At 50.1% G+C, this 20,943-nt stretch overlaps 1 protein-coding gene across 1 annotated transcript in view; it reads right to left on the reverse strand.

The window, feature by feature from the left end:
* GABBR2 (gamma-aminobutyric acid type B receptor subunit 2) overlaps positions 1 to 20,943 on the reverse strand; it is a 340,052-nt gene that overhangs the window by 56,929 nt on the left and 262,180 nt on the right. The window contains exons 11-12 of the mRNA XM_033123673.1: positions 19,487 to 19,619; positions 6,872 to 6,979 (exon numbers count right to left, since the gene is read on the reverse strand). Coding sequence (XP_032979564.1) covers positions 6,872 to 6,979; positions 19,487 to 19,619 — 241 coding nt within the window. The remainder of the gene's footprint in view (positions 1 to 6,871; positions 6,980 to 19,486; positions 19,620 to 20,943) is intronic.

The raw sequence follows: 20,943 nt of genomic DNA on the forward strand, positions 1-20,943 counted from the left end.
GTGGGTTGGGGGTGGCTGGAGACAGGGCTCACGGGAGGGGGAGAGCTTGTGTCACATATAAAGGAGACACCTGAGGGGCTGCTGGAGGTGTAAGCATCTTTAAGCATGCATGTGATGGGAAGCTCTCTGCAGCACTGAGGGGTGGACCCGAGGTGGGAGCCTGTGGTGGGGTATGAGTTAGGAGCTAGGGCCGTTGTCCTGGTGAGCAGGGAAGAGGCCTGAGGCAGAGCAGGGACTACCAGGACCGACAGGAGGATCCGATGCCACAAACTCTGGGCATCCTCCTGTCCATCTGGCCTCAGCCTCTTAGTCCTCTCCCTCTCCCCAAACTTCCCCCACCAGTAAGTGCCAGCACCTCCAAACCCCACCCTCTCTGCCACAGCTTTCCTGACTACTCTTTCCATTGTCACTTCCAGGAGGCAGTGACCTTGAATTTGCTCAGCAGTGCCATTTTTTTTTTCCTGGCCTCTTCCTGAGAGCTCAGGAGGTATAAGAACACCTTACACTCCAGCACACAAAACCTTGGATTGCACAGTCTCTCCTGGACAAGTAGTGGCACACAGATGGGAAAGAGCTGAGAACCATGGGGGGGGGCCACACTCAGTGAGTCACCTGCAAGTGGGGGAGACCTGTCCTCAGAGTGGATGCAGTGACTCTCCCCCTGCTGCCTGAATAGGAAAGCACCATGTGGCACAGCTGGCCTTAAAGGATGAGCACCAGAACTTCCTTTTGATAAATGTGATAAAGTCTTTCCAATTTCAAGGCTCAAGTATGAAGTTTGAGGTAGCACAAGGCAGTGGAAAGACAAGATGTGGGATTATGTGGACCTGGACTGGAGTCCTGGCTCTATCTTTTGCTACCTGTGTGACGCTGGTCAAATCATTTCCTCTCTCATTCTGCATTTCTCATTTATAAAACAGCAAGGAGCAGGCGGAGGCGGGGAGCAGGGAGGCTCAGGCACTACCTCTAAACATGGTGCAGAGGAAAGAACACAGGTTTTGGACTTAGAAGACCTCATTCTAATCCCAGCTCTTGTCGAATGTGATCTTGGGCATGGTATGTAGCATTGCCAGGCTCATTTCCTCCTCTAAAACCAGGACAATTGAGCCCTAAGCTGCAGAGTTGGTGTAAGAGTAAAATTAGGTGATGTATGGAGAGCACATAATTACAGAGTCTAGCACTGAGAAGATGCTCAACAAAATGGTAGCTGTTTGGCTGCCATTACTTGGGTTTTGACAGTTAGTGATTCTGTTTATATGCCTAACAGTGACATCTAGGGGCAAAATGTGATATTGTACCTCAGCTCTATTAGACCCAGGCCTAATCATCACACAGATGGATCCACGGTAGGAAGCTTCTGAGAATAAGAGGAGAGGAGATGTCTAATTTCTTTTTGGTACCATTTCCAAAGCCTGGCACTTGACCAGTGTTTATGACTGAATGAATCTAGGCTAAGTAGTTGTGAGTTACATTTCATTTATTAAGTGTAGAAACATTTATTGAGTGCCTATTCTAAGTCGGGTTTTGTTCTAGGCACTGGGGATGTAGCAGTGGGCCAATCACAGATATCCTGCCCCCAGGGATCACTGCATGATAGTGAGGGAGACTAATTGTAAATAATTAAATAAATAGCCATGCATATACACAATACAAAGTCAAGGAGAGGTGATTTAAACTAATCTTTTAAAAAGAGATCTAAAATTTTAAATTTAAAAAAACAGCACTGACATGACCATACAAAGTCTGAGTACCAGAGAATGTTCACATTGGGCAAGGCCAACTCTCCAGTCTCACCTTAGCTTCTCTGACTTCCTCATTTGTCAGCTTTCCCTTCAAAAGCAGCATGAATTCCTCTCTGTTCAATCAGTACATATTGCTGCTATCATACTCTGTTCTCTCTCTGAGGCTCCATCCTCAGTGAGAGATGGGAGTGAAGGCACCCAGGAACGAGTAAAGCACCAGGTTCTAGAATCACATCTGAGTTTGAATATTACAACTACCCTGTTTCCCCGAAAATAAGCCCTAGCCGGACCATCAGCTCGAATGTGTCTTTTGGAGCAAAAATTGATATAAGACCTGGTCTTATTTTAATATAAGACTGGGTATAATATAATATAAGACCCAGTCTTATATAATGTTACATAACATTATATAAGACTGGGTCTTATATTAATTTTTGCTCCAAAAGAAGTATTAGAGCTGGTGGTCCGGGTAAGCCTTATTTTCGGGGAAACACGGTAGCTGTGTGATCTTGGGTAAATTTCCTAATCCCTCTGAGCCAGTTTCCTCATCTACAAATTGGGGACGATAACTACACAACCCACATTAGATTACCAGAGGTTGGTTTACAATTACTGTTCAACAAATGTCAGCTATTATTAAATGTCACTTCCCATTGTTGTTTAGAGCAGGGATCAGCAAACTGAGAATTTGGCCCACCGCTTGTTTTAGTAAATAAAGTTTTATTGGAACACAGCCATATCCATTCATTTATGTATATGGTTGCTTTCATTCTACAACAGAAGAGTTGAGTGGCTGCAACAGAGATTGTGTAGCCTGCAAAGCCTAACATATTTACTATCTGGCTCTTTATAGAAAAAGTTGGCTGACACCTGGTTTACCAAGAAGGGCATTTCTTTATTTCTTAAAAAAACTTCAGCTACTTTTACTGATTCCAATTGGCCTGCTGCTAGGACCAACTCATTGCCTGTTCTAGGGACACCATTCCAGGAAAATACAGAGTGAACGGTGCCCTTTGGAGTTGCGTAATGCTGTAGCCATGCCTTCCGGCTGTCACTCAGATGACTGATGCTTTGGTGAAGCTGTTAAAGCCCTCTTTTGACATTTTCCTGAAGCTGAGCCAAGAGGAAAGTCTGAGGGGATGTACCTACGTTACCGTATGCAACAGTATCGAGTCATATTTGTAGTGAACTCTCTTTGTCCTCCAAAAAACAAAACAAAACAAAACAAAAAACCAACCATCTGCCCCAGAATCAAAGAGCTCATTTCTGAGTTATTGCTTTCCTCTCAACGTTTCAATTTAGTCCTAGTAAGAGGCAGAATAAATAATAAGGCTTCCCAATTCAAGATTTTATGATTGGTCTTTAGAAAGAAAACTGTAACATGATATAAAAACACTGAATTTGGAAGCATTAAGTCACCGTGTCAATACATCCTTTAATAGGCTTCTTTTCCTTTAATGTCTTTAAAAATGTGGCCATATGGGGTGAAGTTTATGTATGTGCACTTGGGGAGCGCATGCCATTGTGGGTAGAGGGAGGAGGAGGTGGGGACCAGGGAAAGAAGAAAAGGATAAAAAGACTGTATGAAAAAAAGTGTATGATTGCATTTACAAATTTATGTAAATTTAGTATGTCCATGTGTCAGTAAAAGAAATTAAGGGGCCCACTTTAACAAAAAAATCTAAGCTTAAAAAGAACACAATAAAATGCAACAATAAAAACCAACCTTGGCTATATAAACTGTTGGAACCATGGAGAATTCAATCCCAGTTTTGACCTGCAACTGCCACAACCCTTTCAAAATAATCTGGGTCTCAGACTTGAGTTTTTGATGGGTGTAAGGTATAAATTTCTCTTCTACACCTTTAACCCTCCCTAATTTGGTTGATAAATGCAGCACAGCAAACCTACTCCTAAAATAACTAGAAAGCCTAGAGCAAAAAGTGCCTCATGCTGGAATGTGTGTTCATCTGGCCTTAATCATTTTCACAACAGACAAAAGCGGTGACCAAATCTGTACTCAGCCTTTGGCAGTTTCTCAGACAAGCCCCTATGCTGGACCCCTGGGCCCACCGCCAGCCTGAGCTCTGACTTGCCCAGACGCCAGGGGTGCAGTGCGCCCCTGGGCTCAGGCAGCGCAGCGGGGTGTGGCCACATCACAGCTCCGCCTCCCCGGGAACTTTCAGACAACTGAATTCCTCCAGTCTTCCCTGACATGTTTTGTGGATTGTGGCCAGAAAGTCAGAGTGTTCTTGCTCACCGATCACATGAGTAATGAAACACAAGGACTGGTTCTTTATTACAAATCACAATATGGAGTAATCACATATTGACACAACAGAATCAACACTGTGATTCTTCAAAGACAGGAAGGAGTTGTCCTAAGTGGCAGAGCCTCTCTCTAAGGAGAGCCACAGAGCATGAGGGCCCCAGAAGTCCCTCGGCGCCTCTCAAACTTTGGCTTGCCTCAGCATCAGCAGAAGGGCTGGTGAGAGATTCGCTCCTGGGCTCCAACCCAGGATCTTGATTCTTAGGGCTAGGAGTGGGGGTGGGGGGGCTGAGAATTTGCATTTTTAACAAGCTCCCACGTGATGATGATGCTGCTGCTGGTCCAGCCTGCAATCTCTGTAGCCTCGATCTAGACCAGAGGCCTTCCACCCTGGATGTGTTACTAGTATCAGCTGGGCAAGTCCCCAAACCCCTGATGCTCAGCTCCAGCCCCGGAGAGACGGTTTCAACTGGCCTGGGCTGGGTTACCTCTTGGAGTTTTCAAAGCCTCCCATTCGACTGTAACATGCAGCCAGGGCTAAGAAGGATGGGTCACGAGGTTTCTCATCTTACAGACAGAAGGGAGTTATCACAGATGCTGCTGAGGCCCAGCGAGGGGTGGGGCCCTCCAGGCGAGCACAGGCAGCGGGTGGCCGTGTGCGCCTCTTTCCTCCCTCTAAACGCAGCCTGCATTTTCCTAAGGCATTCCAGTGTGGGGCAGGGCGCAGAGAGGGGCAGATATCCCAGACCCCGACCTGGAGAGCAGCTCCTAAAGCAACCCTGGCAGTGAAGACGCCGTTGGTGAGGCTGACGAGTGAGAGGTGCCGCTGGGCACCAGGCAGAATCATAGCTCAGGAGACAATGCCATTTCAATGCCACTCCCCATTTTACAGATAAGCAGACAGGCCCTGAAAGATGAGGAGGGCCGCCTGAAGTCCCACGGCAGGTCAGTGGTGAAGCGGGCGGTAGAAGCCCTGCTTTGCATGCTGGCCCCACGGACTCGGGCATGCTTTCTGTCTGCCACAGGCGCCAGGGCTCATAACCCAGGTAGCTGGATGACAAACGCAAGTTTGGGGTGAAGAACTGGAACAAAAGACACTGTGTTCCAAAGTGGGATGAGACCACAAAGCAGGGGCTGCAGAGGAGATGTCTGTAAACAGGTTGTAGCCACATCAGGGGTTTAAAAGGTGTGTCTGGTGGGGGCTTGCCGGTGAGGCTGAATCGAGGAGTTTCGGAAAGCGGTGACGTGAGGTTATGAGACCCACCCCCAGGTGAGAGGATAGGGGTTGGGGAGGGTTCCTCCCTGACCTCAAATCAAGAGAGAGGCTTTAAGGAGAGAACTCAGGTGGCTTGATTGCTAGGGGTCCCTGTAGCCTGGGGGACCCAATGAACTGGTGCCTGGTTCCTGCCTGAGACGCCTACAAGGGGATGACAGGCTGGCCAGCTGCTCCGGGGGCCAGGGCACAAAAGAGGGGTGGCTGCTACAGTGGGATCAACCTGCAACCCCTGAGTCGGAGTGGAGGCTGCATGAGTGCTTCCTGCACAACAGATGTGGTCCACAGGGCAAGGCAAGGGAGGGCTGTGTGGGCCTGTGCAAGACAAGCTGGAGGGGCGAGTGAGCCCAGGAGTGGGGGAACCGCCAGATGCCCAGGGGCAGAGGAAGACACCACAAATGGCCAATTCGGGGAATATTTCACCCATGTCAAGGGCCCTGCTGGACAGAAAGTCCAAGTAACAGGGGTGGGGGCAGGGTGGGGTCGGAGGGGGGCTTTGAAAAACCCACAAAAACATCCAGGAGCATCTAAAGGGCCTGCTTAACCTCTACCAGGCCCAGCAAGCCCAATGCCAGCTGCTGGCAAGTAAGGTCATTCCTGGCCCTTCCACCATTCTACACTCCAACTTTGGAGGGTTTGGAAACCTTGGGATGATGGGAAAAAAACTCAGGCTGGTACAGGAGAGAAGCAGCCCACCTGCACCCCCTCTCTCAGGGCAGGTGGCAAGCCTGAGCAGGGCGAGGGAGAAGCTGTGCCTCTGAATGCAGTTTGAAGTTTAGGATATTACGATGGATTCCACATACTACTTGCTGACCAGAGGACTTTCAAAGGTTTGAGACTTGCCTGAAATTTTATCGAGGGGCAGGGGAAGAACAGCACCTCTGGAAGAGTTAAAGAGGACAGCGGTGGAGAAAGTTTCTTTCTGATATATCCTGAGTCAAGCTTAGTCAATATGCTGGTTCCACCCAACCATGCAGGTGGCAGATGCTTTCCAGCTACATGAAGGCGGAGCGCCTGTCCTCTAAAGGCCCCTTTGAAAATGAAATCATTATACTCTCCTTTCAAAGGCTCCCGTTGCCCAAAAGTGCAAGTTCAGAGTCCTCACCTTGGCTCCTGCTTTCTCCTGCAGCCTCCTCTTGTACCCCATCCCAACGAACCCCAGGCCCCAGTCGTCATGCGCCTCTTTCAGCAACACGAATACACCCCTCCCCTCCCCAGGCCTCTGTGCACGCGGCTCCCTCTACAGGGCTTGAAAACTCCCCAGCCTCTGCCTGGCTAACCCTGCTCACCCTCCACGTCTCAACAGGTGACACTGTTTATAAGAAGCCTCCCCTGGGTGCTTGTACCCTAGGACCCATGTCCCCGACAAGCCCTTATCACTGTGCGTTGGAAATGCTTTGTTAGCTCTGATTTCCCCAGGTGACTGAAGGTGTAGAGGGGGTGGAGTGGGGTAGGGCAGGGACTGTGTTTATCCTGAATCCCCAGCAAATAGCCCAGTGCCTGGCACATAGTAGGTGCCTAAAAAGTATTTGCTAAATAAATCATAAGCGAACACCACACACACCCTCAAACAGAAGGAGTGATTACCTTCTTCTTCATTTTCACATTTTTGAAGATGGCGTGGACCCTCCATGTCTTTGCAAACATTGCCCCAAAGGCAGTGGTGTAGCCCACGGTGAGAATCCAGGTCCTGACCTACAGGCCATGAGAAAACAGAGGCATTAACATCCCTTAGGTGGACCAACAATGTTCCAACAGGAGAACGCTAGGTAATAGGGCCAGATGCTCTACATATCAGTTTTACTGGCAGCAATAGTTCAATCACATTTCAATTTGATAGACATTTAGTTCCGTCCGCCACTTGCCAGACCCAGGGCCCAGGGCCCAGGATGTCTGAAATTCAAACCCTGTCTTCAGTGGGCCCACAGCCCCAAGAGAAGCAGTCGTAGTGTGAGGCACAGAGCCCAGGACCATTGAAGGGTCAGTAATGGACGACAGAATAGCCCACTGGTGTTCCCTCTGCCACGCCTTCCCGGAGTGCCTGCCGTGTGGAAGACACACCTGTAGAGGTGAACATAATCGCTGACTTCTCTGTCTCCTCACCCGAGTCTACAGGAGACCAGGGGGCCCTGGGAAGCTCTTCTATGGCAATCCTGAGTCCCAGGTTGTGGGCAGGGGCTGGAGGAAGGCCCTGAGCTGCAGGGTGAGAGCGGGCACATGCGTGAGCCTGTGAGGGCCTTCTCCAGGGCTCCGCAAACTCGTCACTGGCAGAGCAGGGCAGGACTCAGCCAGAGCTGGCCTTGGGGGACACCCGATGGCAGCTGCACCCAGGCCAGCTCCGTACTCTCATGAGGGGCTGCTCATTTAGGGAGGAAGACTAGAGAAAAAGGGCTCTGACCTTCCTCCTCCCCCCAGAAGCCTGTCTCCCCAGGAGGGAGGAGTGAAGCTGCCTGGGTCACGCTGCTCGGTCCCTCCACCATGGTCAGGCTATTTGGCTCCTACTGCACGCTGTGACCTCAGGAGTCTGCGTACTCAGTGCAAAGCCAGCCTGAACACTGAGCCCACATTGGACCACGAGTCCCTGCTTAGGACTAAGGCTCTGTCTGGCTCTCGCCTCTTCCCCAGGACAAAGATGCACCCCGATCCCCAGCCCTGGGCTGGTGCCTGATGGGAACTGCCAGCCCTGATGGGATCCAACAGCCTGGATCCCTGGAGGCTGGGAAGGGCCGGTCACCATCTGTTAGGACTCAGGAGCCTCCTGGATGCCCACTGCCTTCTTGTACTGCTATCATGGCCAGACCCCAGCTTCCCCAGACTTCACCCTTACCAGCTGGACTGGACACCCTCCAATACCCAGGCGACTCGCCTACTTCAAGCTGGGCGCCACATCATGGCCCAGCCCTGGGCTGTGTGCCATCAAGTTCTGGGGCCTCCTGCTCATGGGGACAAAAGAGCCGCGTGCTCTATAGCTCTAGTTCTAGGCTTTGCCTTTCCCCCTGCTCTCGCTCAGCTGTGTTTAGCTAAGTTCCCTATGAGAAGTGCCGACCTGCCTCAGGTGAACACAGCAGGAAGGCGGATGTGCTAGGAGTGAGAGACAGCCAGGCTGGAGCAGACAGGTCAGGCCCTCAGTGTCCAGAGGAATCGGACACAGCAGGTTTGCCCAGACGGGGCTTGCCGTCAGCACATGCAGGAAGCCCCCAAAAGTGCTCCAGCCAAGTGTCTTCGCGGAGTCCCTTCACTCTGCCTGTCTAGCGACTTGGGACTCCACCATTCTCTCAACGGTAACAGTGCCGCGGTGCCCAAACTGTCTGCGTCAACAACGTGGTTTTTATGCTGCACACGTGTTTTCCTTCAGAGGGTCGGGGATTTGGGTATGTAGTAGGCAGAGGGTGCCTAGGTGACCGGCCCCCAATAAAAACTCTGGGCACTGAGGGTACAGTGAGAGCTTCCCTGGTACACAACATATCACACGTGTCGTCACAATTCACTGCTGGGAAATTAAGCGAGTCTGTGAGGCTCCGCGGGGAGAGGCTCTTGGAAGCGTGCACCCGGTTTCCCCGGTCTTTGCCCCCTGAGCCTGTTCCCTTTGCTGATTTTGCTTTTTCATGTCATAAATCACTGCTGTGAGTACAACTACATGCTGAGTCCTCTTAGTGAATTCCTAAATTGGGGGCTGTGTTGGGGACCCTCGACACAAGGCCCCATTACTCTGGTGTGATGGATTGACCAACCGCTCTGTTCCTGGGAGAGTTCCTGTACAAAGACCACCGGACACACCCAGTGAGCCAGGGCCCCGGGGTCCATCCAAGTATTAAATGTTAGTAAAGCTTAATTTCTTCCATTATTTTCCTCCATAAAAAAATAAAAGTAAATAAAAGCTGTAATATATTCTTCTGCAAGACGATCCCAGTGGGTTCACACCCATTTGGAGATGGCTCTTCAGACAAGGATGAAACAACACTAGAGGAAAGACTCTGAAAGCAGGCCAGGGGGACCCCATACCCCAGAGCACCCCAGAATGGCTCTGTTCAGGGTCAGCCCTGGGCGTGGCCTTTGCGAAAGGGATGTGGTATTTTGCTCTCCACTCCTCCACCATCTCTTTAAGATGGAAATGGACCCTAGGGTTCAGTGCTGCCAATTTAAGGGCTCTCCCTGGGTTATTCCCCCACTTTCAGGCTTCAACTACTTTTTGTGTCCTGACAATTCCCTTATCTCTTTCCCCATTTCTCTCTCTCTCCTGAGCCCCAGACCTACACATACCACCGTCACTGGAGACTTAGATGACACTTAGGTGTCCCATAAAACCTTCACACTCCACAGCCAAAGCTGAGCCCATCAGCTCTTCCCGTGAGCAACAAGATTTCTTCCTGATTCATGGAGGGGTGCCATGATACACCTGTCACCCCAGTTAGGGACCTGGAAGTTCCCCAGGAATCCCACCCCACTCTCACTCTTCCCTTCAATTCCCAAGCCCATCTCCTGCTGCCTCACCAACCCCCTCCCGCCCTTCCCTGTGCCCTGAGAGGCGGGGCCCATGCCAGCACCGCCTGAGCTCCCTTGCCCTCTAGCTGGCTCTGAAGGCCTCATCGGGAGGCTGGAGGGTGCCAGCAGAGAGAAGATGGGGCAGGTACTCCCTGCTGCCTCGGCTTCTGTGCTGTTTCTCTGGCTGGAGCTGGCTCCTCATGTGGCTTCAGCGCTCTCTGGGATCAGAAAGACACGCCTCTCTTTACCCCTAAGGCTGAGGAGTGGCTAGTCTTCCTGTGGTCGTCTCTGGGGGCCTCCACACTCGTGTTTGCTTCCTTACGGCCCCTCCCCCACCTCTGTATGTACTCCCTTCACTAGAGTCGCTTCATGCAACCACCAGGTGGGCTCTGTCCTCTGCTGGTGCTATGCCTGATGGCCATCTGACTCCCACACCTCTTGTTAGTACCCCTCTTCTCTGTTCCCATGGCACCCTCCACATTAGTCATTAAGAGCAGGGCTCTGGAGTCTGACTGACATGGGTTCAAGTCCTGGATTTGTCACCAACTATCTGTGTGAACCTGGGCCGGTCCTGGAACCTCTTTGAGCCTCGATTTTCTCATCTGTGAAGTGGGGATAACAATAATGTCTCTGACTTCACTGAGTGGTTGAGAGGATTAGAAGAAAAGCGTGTAAAGTACTGAGGTTTTTAATCAATGTCTGGTATTTGTCACGTGTTCCTTATCGCCACTCACTGGACCACTGCAGGGGCCTCCAGCCAGCTGGTCTCCCTGTCTCTGCCCTCACCTCCTGCTCATTCGTTCAACACCGCCAAGAGACTATTCTCCAATGCAAATCTAAGCAAGTCTCCCCAGGTTTAAACCCTTTACTGCCTCACCAAGCCCTCAGGTTAGACTCCATATTCTTAGCAGGGTGCGACCCCCCCCAATCCACACCTCTCCTGCCACTCCCACACGACACTTCACACCCAAGCAATCCCACCCTGCTTAAACGTTCCCCACACCCCACATAGGCTCATGCTGCTGGGTCTGGCACCAGCTATTGTCTCCACCTGGAATGCCATTACTTTTTTTGGCTCCTTCACAAATTCTCATTTGTCCTCCAAAATCCAAATTCATGGGCACCTCCTGTGAGAAGTCCTCCCAGCCCTTGTAGGGAGGTTATGGCTGCGTCCTTCTTACAACTTCTGCCCTCACACACATTTCTGCTGTGCTGGGCATGCTGAGATGACATGTACCTGATCACCTGTCTGTCTCTCCCACGAGATGGTGCTACAGAGAGGCAGGGCCTGCTTTGCCCACCTTTAAATCTCGAAAGCCAGCACTGAGGGAGGATGAGGCGGGGTGGCCCAGCTAAAGAAGTAATGAGCTCTTTGTCACCAGAAATGTGCAAGTCGAGGTGAGCAAGCACCTGGCAGGAAGACCACAGAAGGAACTGGAACATCCATTTGCAAAAGAGGCTGAGTTCATGGCCTCGGTGGTCCCTTCCACCCAAATGAAATATGCTGTCTATGAGGTAGTGAGCTCCCTGTCACTCCACATATTCAAGGAGAGCTCAGAGGACTCCCTATCAGGGTGCTGCAGGGGCATTTCCTGCACTGAGGGAGGTTTTATTTGATGATGTCCCAGGTGTCTTCCTTCTGTGTGGCTCTATGATGCCAAATAAACGAGAAGGTTCTAAGGTGCTCTAATGATTCCGCTTCCGGTACGTCACCTCTAATACAAGCCTCTCCTGATTCATCAACACAAGATAAACAGCTACTTCACTTTTTTCTCCCAAAGTCTTAAACGCGTTTACTCTTCTGATGTTAATGTCTTTCCCTTTCTCTCCTCAGCTATAAAGTACGTGGCCCCCTTTGCACACTGCCTTGAAAAAATACATCCGCGGGAGGGAGAAGAACTTGAGGCAGGCATTGCCCATCCTAGTCTCAACTACGAAAAAGGAAAAAAAAAAAAAACAATTAGAGCAAATCTCCAAATGGAAAGAAAAATCTATGCCCAGAACAATTCTGCTCAGCTGCTTGTTCAATTGATTTTGTGAAGGGCTGCCTGGTAGAGAGAAGGGCTTTCATTGTTCTTTTGGGGATCAGCAGGAAAATGGACACACAGCCTCTCTGGTAGGTCTGTTCTAACAGATCACTGGGGCTGCCATTCTCTGGGCCTGCTGTCACCACAGAGGCAGGGAACTCAGACAGCAGAGGATGACACCCTGGGAACTGGCTGGATGCTGGGGTAAGCTGTTTTCTCGCTGTCCAAGGTTCTGAAAAGGGCCTTTTGTTTCATTCTGACCACTCACCGATCAATAGTGAGAGGGCAGAGAAGGAAGACTGAGATGGTTCAAATGCAAGCCCCAGACCTCCATTATGTATGAGGTTGGGGGAAAGGCATGTACCATGGCTCTGAAAGACCTGACTTCAGCCTGGGGTCTCCAGGGCCTGCCTGTCTTCCTCGGACAAAGGGTGGTGGATAGATTTGGTGTGTGCCCCAAGGCAATAAACCTCTGAAGAGCACAGTCTATAAATAGCTGTAGAGATCCTGTCTTGTCCAGGGCCCTTTAAGTAAGAACTGCACAGAAAATGGTTTAGAGTACAGCAAAGCCTTTCTGGGGGAACAACTTGGGGTGGGGGGTGGCATTGGGAGATTCCAGGCACAAACAAGGGTACTCTGGGATCCCATTCAGGGCCAGTGGGGCATCTTAGGAGCCTTGGGGCCACTGAGAGAAAGGCCTCCCTTTTGGGAGGAGAAATTTCAAGAGGCGCTCCCTTGGGACCCTTTCTGAAAGAACACCCTCCCGAAGGCCCTCCCAGCCAAGAACTCATCATATCACAGGCTGAAATTCAGCTCCCACCACCCCTGGTGCCAACACCCTTGTGCAGTGCACAAAATACACAACCGCACTCAGTGGTCTTGGCTCAGGCAACAGAACAATGCAGAGTGAGGGTAAAAGGCCTTTCTTCCCCTTCCGGTGATGACCCCAGAGGTGCCGAAGCCACCAGAGGCTGGGGAGTTTTCTGGCAGCATGAGATTCTCAGCATGGGCAGAGGCAGCGGGGCTGCGGGGGTGTGCGGGGAGGGGGCTGATGTGTGCCTGTGGACTGAAGAGGTGGGCGTGTGGTGCTGGGACAAGAGAGGAAGGAGAGGGGAGGTGCATCATAGCGACTGTAGCTGCTGTGTAATTTTTGGGCCAGTGAGAGGCATCTTTTAGGATTTCCTGAAATAAATGCAGCGCATTCTGAGGGGTCCCCTGTTGTAAGTCTTCCCTGATTTGCCCCTTCGCTTCGGCCTCACTCGCTCCCCTAAGCCTGTCTACATCAGGCCATACAACATGCTGCATGCGAGTTATTTGATTACCTACATCTTCCCATCTCGACAGCTCCCCGAGGGTAGCGAGCTCTGAAGTCCAGCTCTGGGCCCGCAGGCTCCGGCACAGAGGTGCCTGGGAAATGTTATCATAGAAGCTGATGAATTATAAGACTAGGTCTAAGGCTTGGAGTGGCCCACCTGAAGGTGTGTGGGGTGGGAGAATATCAACTACCCATTGGCTGGAGAGTCTGGAGGGCCCCTGGTACCCTTCTCAGCCCCTTCCTGTGGGAGCCAGAGGGCCCAGGAAGCCCTGCACAATTGAAGGCCCTCGATGGCCCAGGAGGTGGGGGTGGGGAGGCTACAGCTGTCAAGAGGGGAGCTGCAGGCTGTCTAGGACCCCAGTTGGCCCAAACAGGCCCTGACAGCACTAGGTCCTGTGGCTACCTCCCTTAGTTGGTCTGAACCCACCAGCCACCATCAAACCGTGTGGGTGTCCCCTGGCATAGCCTTCTGGCCACCTTCTGAAATCACAAAGCATTTTCCCAGGGCAAGCCATAAAAGCGTGGGATTACATGCTGCAATAGCCGCTACAGCCCACGATCACATCACATTATCTCTCAACTGCCTCGAAAAGAAATCCCCACGTTAAACAAACAAACAAACAACCCACCCCCAGATATTTATGGCCTTGTAGCTGGAAACATCACTCATCACTGATTCCTATAGACTTGTGTTTACTGGGAGGCCAGTGGGGTGTTGGTAGGGAGCCTTTACCTCTTGAGTTAGAAACTCCTAGCGTCTCTGGGAGGGCTGGAAGGGGGTATCATGCTCCCCAATCCAATGCCCGGGCCCTCGCCGCCCCATCCCTTCCCAGCAGCTGCCCACCCTGAGCCCATTCATGCACTTCCTGCGAGCAGGGTGCAGGGCTGAGAGCATGCTTCAGGACGCAGCATCCAACCCCACCTCCTGCGCAGGGACTGCCCTGCGTGCTGAGCTTCCGGGGTGGGGATCCCAGCCCTTTCCTTCCCCAGATGATCCTCATGGAACAAGGTTTTGGTGCTTCCATTTCTCTTACATGATCAGCCTCCAAGAGACAAACAAGAATAAAAGCATGGGTTCTAATCCAGACCTTGCTACTGCTGGTCTGTGGCTGCGGCCTCAGCGTCATCTGGGAGCTTGTCAGAGATGCGGCATCTCAGGCCCAACCCCAGAGGTACTGAGCCAGAATCAGTGCTCACTAAGATCCCCCAGGTGATGCATGTGCACACTGAGGGGGGTGTGGACAGTCACCGGAAGGGGTAGGAAAGATTTCTGGGATACTGGTAATCATTGGTTACTTTATCTGGATGCTGGATTCACAACTGAGTTCAGTTTGTGAAAATTCATAGAACTGTACACTTATGATATTTGTATATAATACACATTACTTTTAATAACAAGTAATAAATAAATAAAGGAGTCAGGACTGTCAGCCAGCAGAGGCAGCTGAGAGATCGAAAGCTGAGCCGTGCTCAGCTGTTATCAGAGCAGCCCTGGCTGAACTGACTTCTCCTAATTCTTATGTCAGATTCCAATGACTGGGGACTCATGGCTGAGCAAGTAACCTCAAAGGTCCTCCTTTGGTCATTCTTACCTCCTTTGCAGCCTGTCCTGAGGCCTTGTTTAGCACTCAAGGCAGCAGAAGCACAGCAGACTGGCTGTGACTTAGGCAGGCCCGAGTCTGTCCCTGACTGGTTCTGGCAGAGGAAGGCCACGTTAAGGCCAGAAGTCGTCACGGGTAAAGCTACAACCAGGCCACCAGCACCAAACCCAGTTGTCCTCTTCTCCCTCCCAAGTTTACTCTTGCTTTATCAATGTCTCTCTTAGCAGTGTCCAGAGGTGAACACAATTATGCAGACATAGTTCCATCACTCATTCATTCATTCATTCATTCATTCATTCATAGTGATAATGGCTAATCTTTATTGAATCTTACTACGCAGCAGACACTGTGTGTTACATACACTATCTCATTTAATCTTCACAACCCTATAATTGTCCCCGCAACTTAAAGTCACACAGTACGGTTGGGAAGTAGTACAGTTGGGATTTGAATACAAGCATTCTGACTACCACTGTCTTATGTATGAAGCACTCTGATATACTTTGGGCAAACATCAAAAACGAATCAATAAACATACTAAAAACCCCTGAATTGTATCCCTTAAAAGAATGAATTTTATCTCAGTTAAAGATATGAATTATATCTCAATTAAAAAATTTTGAATAAAAATATTGGTTGGGATATATGTTGACCACATCCCTAAGAATTTAGGTGATCTCTTTCTCCTGGTATAAACCATCTATAAAAAAAAATCAAATATTTCTTTAAAAAAAAAATGAATGAAACGTCTCAGACATCTTTGTAGTCCCACAGAACTAGTTCCAAACTTCAGTCCTGCCAGCTGGCCATGGACGGTAGAGTTCTGGTTTTCCCTACTATAAAGTGGGGACATTGAACCTGGCCTTGTCAGGCGGTTGTGGGGATTTGAAGGAAAGGCTGCACTTGGCAGCACGCTGGCCTTGGTAAATCAGAGTGTTGAGCACTGAATTTCATGAGGGCACAGGCTTGGGGCGTTAACATGGCACCGCTGCCAGGACTGCTCTGAGAGCCCCCAAAACTGTTGAGATCAGTCCTCACCCGGATCCAAGGCCCACCTGTGCCTTCTCACTCTCACTGCAGAATCCCTCCTTACCCCTCCACGCACATGCTGGGGTTTCTGCCTACGATTCCGCAAGGAAGATGGGTGCTTTCCTTTTCCCCACACACCTTGTTCCCTCTCTGGCTTGCCAGGGGCTGGCATTCCTGAGCCCGGTCAGTGTGTAAGCTGCGAGCGGGCCCTCCCAACCTGCTGGCACGGGGGCTCTGGCCCACACCCAGCACTGTCCTCAATGGCAGCTCTGTGCCCACGGGGGCCAAGTTGCTATGGTGATTCTACTACCCACACGGTGTCCAGGGAGACAGCATGGTGTAGCTGGAGCTATTTGCAAGACTTGCTGCAACCAGGCTGGGAAGATTCTGGAAAGGGTCAGAAGGAGCCGGGATGGGAACTAAGTGTAACTGCTTCCCCAACAGTGGCTGTGTGTGTGTGTGTGTGTGTGTGTGTGTGTGTGTGCGTGTGTGCGCGTGCGCTCACACATCACCCGCCCCTGTCCAAGTTATAATAGTCACCAGAGAGGCATCAAGTCATGATTGTCATAGGTTACTTTCTGAGGTGATAGTCATGGTTTGTCTTTGTGCTTAGTTTCTATACCGAAAACTTAAAAAAAAATAAAAGAAGTGGCACTCATATGGCAGCAGAACATACTGAGTTGAATTGTGACTTACATTGCTCCACATCTGTGCTGGCTGCATGCTCTACCTCGTCCGTTATCCTATAAGAGTTCCTACAGAACAGAGTGGGTCCCCAGGAAATTATACTGTGATGGGGAGAAAGATGACAAACTGGGATGCCTCCCCTCCCCTCCTCCCCTGCCGCTCCCATACTCTCCTTATGTTCTAGGCAGCTTGTCTGAATCATCACGTTTAACCCACACCTCAATCCTGCATTCATTATGTTCATTTTACAGATGACAATAGCGAGGCTCAGAGAGGTTAAGTCCCTTGCCACCGTCAGGAGCCAGTATGCGTAGGAGGTGGGAGTGAAACCCAGGCTGTGGTTTGAGTGAGACCTGTGCTCACTGCCCCTGCTTCTGCTTCCTTCTCCCCCTTGCTGAGAGTTTACTGGGTGCAGCCTTCTAGGCCCCGAGGACAGAGTCTATGGCACCAAGTGAAATAAAGGAGCCGACCCGCTGGAACAGCAGGTGGAGCACAACCCAAATTGCACCCATTGGGGACGAAACTCAAGAGCTTTCAGTTCCCCGTCCTGGGCGATCCTGGGAATGATTAGGAAACGACCCATGCACAATTTGTGCTGACCCAATTCAATCCAGAGTTGTTAATCGGAATCTTTTCCTCACAGTCATGAATGTGGGCTCCCCTGTGCAGAGCCTCTGAAACAGCCCTGACTGCAAATAAATGAATCCTCAGGGGTGGTGAGAACCAGGCCCTAACATCTTCGGAGAGCCCTCGTGTGTGCAGCTAATGCTGATTTGTAAAGCACTTTATGATTTATTCATGCCGCCTTGCCAGGCTTCCCAGGACAACCTTCCCCTGGCACAAATGAGCACGAATCCCAGAATAGAATGTCAGGCTTCATTAAAAGAAAAAACCCGGCTGTGGGGGATGTCCCTTTTTTGCTCCCTAGCCTGCGTCACCCAGCATTTGTGGATTCAGGTCAAATCCCGGAAAGCACCTGTGCTTTAACCGACATTGGCTTGTGAGTAAGGCGGAGTGTCAGGAGCTTCCTTTCGGGAGGGAGAGACTCTCCAAGGGTTGGGCCTCGAGTCTCTCTGCACCCAACACTCCAACTGGGGCCAACAGATATGTTCCCAGGTGGCGGGCAGCAAGTGACGAGGAGCTGGGCACAGGGGTCCCCAGGAGGGACAAGGTAAAGCTCTGTTCCCCCACATCTTGGCTGGGAGACCGAGGTGGGCCCCTCAGCTCTCAGGGGTGCATAGAGGGATCAGAGCATTGTGGGAATTAGAAGTCGCCAAACAAGCTGCTGGTGGCATTTTAATTGTTGTCCTGGTCTACTCAAACTTGGGGAGGGCGTCCCCAAGCACACAGGGAAGAGGAGAGTCTTTGCTCTCCTTAATGGGAATCTTCAGGTGCCTCAGGAACACCCCCTTGCCCAGCCCTCACCAGTGCCCAGGAGAGCTGCCCATAGACTTATACGGCGCCATGAAATCACGAGGCATCCCAGGGCACAAAAGTCATGCAGAAATGTAGGGGACCACATGCTGCGGTCATCATCCTCATGCCAGAGGGTCACATTCTTGAAGGAATAAACCACTAATCTGCACCCACAGGACTTCTGAGCAACTCAGCTGCTTTGGAAGCTGACTCTAGGTACCCTGATGCCAGCCAGATGGGGAACCTGTGCCTCCTAAATTCACTTTCTTAACCCCTAAAAGGGCAGGATAAAGCAAAGGGGGCAGTGATGGGCTTGGAATAAAAACACTGAGAAGGAAGCTTGAACTGAGTGAGCCCTGGGGCACTTGGGGTTTACCTGCCCTCCACAGGTCCACCCAGAGAGGATGAATTCTTGAGCTCCCCTGGGGTATCAGGGACATGACCACCCACTTCTCAAATGGAACCTTTGAACATAGTAAGCATAGTTCGAAGGTTCCATCTTAATTGCTACACAATTCACATTGTCACACTGGTGAAATTAACAATTATATGACGCTGTGTTAAGAGTCAGTCCAATCTAAACATCTGCAGGAATCAGGGGCGTATCATCACGTATAATGTGAGACCCCAGGGTTTTCCCCCCTTTCCACTTGCTGTCTCAGAGCATAAGGATCCAATGCAGCCCCAAAAGTCCAAGGCGTGGGGATGACCTGCAGTGTGATTTAGGGGTCTGCTTGTTTATCCTTGGCTGCCAACTGTCAATCCATCACCCACCAGTAGTGGGCGACACTGAGACTTTAGAGGAGCAGATAGCAATCGAAAAGAGAGCTTCGCAAAAAGGGGTCTACATTGCTCTTAACACCTTAAAAGAAAACAGCAACAACAAAAAAGTTGCTATTGGATTAATCCGGTAAATACTGGTCCTTTGACCGTCCCTCTAGCTCTGGTCCTCCATGCAGGGAATCAGATGAATTACTGCATTTGGGACAAGAGAGAGACCCCAACAGCTAAACCAGTTTTGAGAGATGACAGTAGTCAAAGTCTAGAATACAATCTCAACTGGTCGTCATCTTAAAAAGCAAGCCGATGATACTTTCCACCGAGAATTAGTTCTACACAACTGCCAACTGCTAATGTATAATACTTTTTAAAATAATAATACCTAAGCAACCACAATTTAAAACATGTTAATCAATTTTCAATATAATATTTCTAAAATTTAGTAGACAAAGTTATACTGTTTGGGGCTTCCTTAATATATGCATGTGCTGTGATTGTTATTAGGGTAAATGGGTGAATTTGTTCCTTCTTAAACAGCCCTGACCTTGACCTCAGGTGTGGATGCTTTTCTGGGTGGTAATTTATCTCCCTCACTTTTCTAGGTTAGCCAGTCATTTTACAGAGGGCTGTCTTCTGGCAGTGACCTATTGAATCCATGACCTTAATTTTACAGGCAATACTTGAGTCCCTTTTGGTCTGAAAGCAATACCCTATTGCCCTGCTGAATTGTGTGAACAGCCGAATGGGCTGTCTGCTGCCTGTTCATGCATTTTCATGCATTTCTGAGTTTGTGTGTGTTTTTGATGATTGAGGTCACCAAGAAAACCTTACATCATGTACCATGGGAATATGCAGAATGACTTACAGTGCAAAGTGTTTCGAAGGTCTTTTCAGAGACAAAGGATCCATCAAGGCCGAAGAGAAAGATGGATGCATAGGACAGCATTCCTCCGAGGATGATGAGGTTGTTCATATACGGACTGGACATCTTTATCAGCCTGATGAGGGAAGGATGTGTGATGGTTAACAGAACTGTTAATGTAGTTATGACTTTGACACATGTTTTCTGACTGTGTATATTCTTGCCAAGGCTGGAGGAGGAGAGAAAAAGTATAAGCCCTCGTTTCCACTGTCCCCTCTCCAAGACTGTGCCACCGTTAGGGACTGTGTTCCCCCACTAAAGGACCCCGGGCAGCTATCCATTTCTAGTTGTTTGTTTTCTTTTCTCTTTGGTCAAGTTCACCTACGGCTTCTTTGGGGACATCTTGTAGCATCAGCTTCTCCAACCATTAATTTTTAGTTTACACAAAAACATTGTCAACAGGATTTTTGTTGGCTGGGGCTAGGAAGACATGCCAAATCTGGAGAATTCTACATTTACTTTCAGCCACTGTCCACAGTGAGGAGGAAGATGGCTCCACCACACTGCCCTGTGCTGCGTGGACCAGGTCTTGGAGGTCTGCAGGAGAGAATTCAGGGCTGCTCAGCAATTGTGGTCCCCAGTGGTGAGTGGGCATCCACTTTGGCTGCCTGAAGCTCACACCGTTCCATGCACAGGGGGCCACACACGGGGATAGGCACACCTTCCCCGGTCAGCAGGTGATGAAGGTGGACAGGAGTCCCCATCCCCATCCCCTACCCCTGTCTTCACCAGGCTACTGTTGGGGGCATTCTTTATTCTCCCAAACTCTACATGCTTCTCTCTCACTCCCTCCAGGAATCCTGCTGTGGTTCTCAGCTGCTCAGCAAGCCAGGACTGGGTTAAACAACCATCAGGTGGCTGGAGTTCAGCCTCAGAGGCGCCTGCCTTTCCCAGCACAATCTGCTCATAACGTCTCGAGTTTTCAGGTGCCCCATGGTCCAGGTGTTCTTTTACAGATTGCAATTAAGGTCAATTGTTCCCCGAACACTTTCTTTTGCATTACGTACCGTGTTTCCCCGAAAGTAAAACCTAGCCAACCAGCTCGAATGTCTCTTTTGGAGCAAAAATTAATATGAGACCCAGTCTTATATTATTATATTACATTATATTATGGTAGAGTATAGTATAGTATACCCAGTCTTATATTATAGTAAAAGAAGACCGGGTCTTATATTGATTTTTGCTCCAAAAGACTCATTAGAACTGATTGTCCGGCTGGGTCTTATTTTCGGGGAAACACGGTAGTTCTCTTAATCCTTCCACATTGAAAAAAATGTTATGTGTCAAAGTGGTAGAGACATAAAAAACCTGCTGCACACTGTGGACCATGTTTGGGCTTTTGAGTTGGGAGCACTGGGTCCAGAGCATGTCCCCTGTCACCCCACAGAGGTGTACCCTTG

This window comes from Rhinolophus ferrumequinum, chromosome 12 (genome assembly GCF_004115265.2).
Source record: "Rhinolophus ferrumequinum isolate MPI-CBG mRhiFer1 chromosome 12, mRhiFer1_v1.p, whole genome shotgun sequence".
Classification (NCBI taxonomy): Eukaryota; Metazoa; Chordata; class Mammalia; order Chiroptera; family Rhinolophidae; genus Rhinolophus; species Rhinolophus ferrumequinum.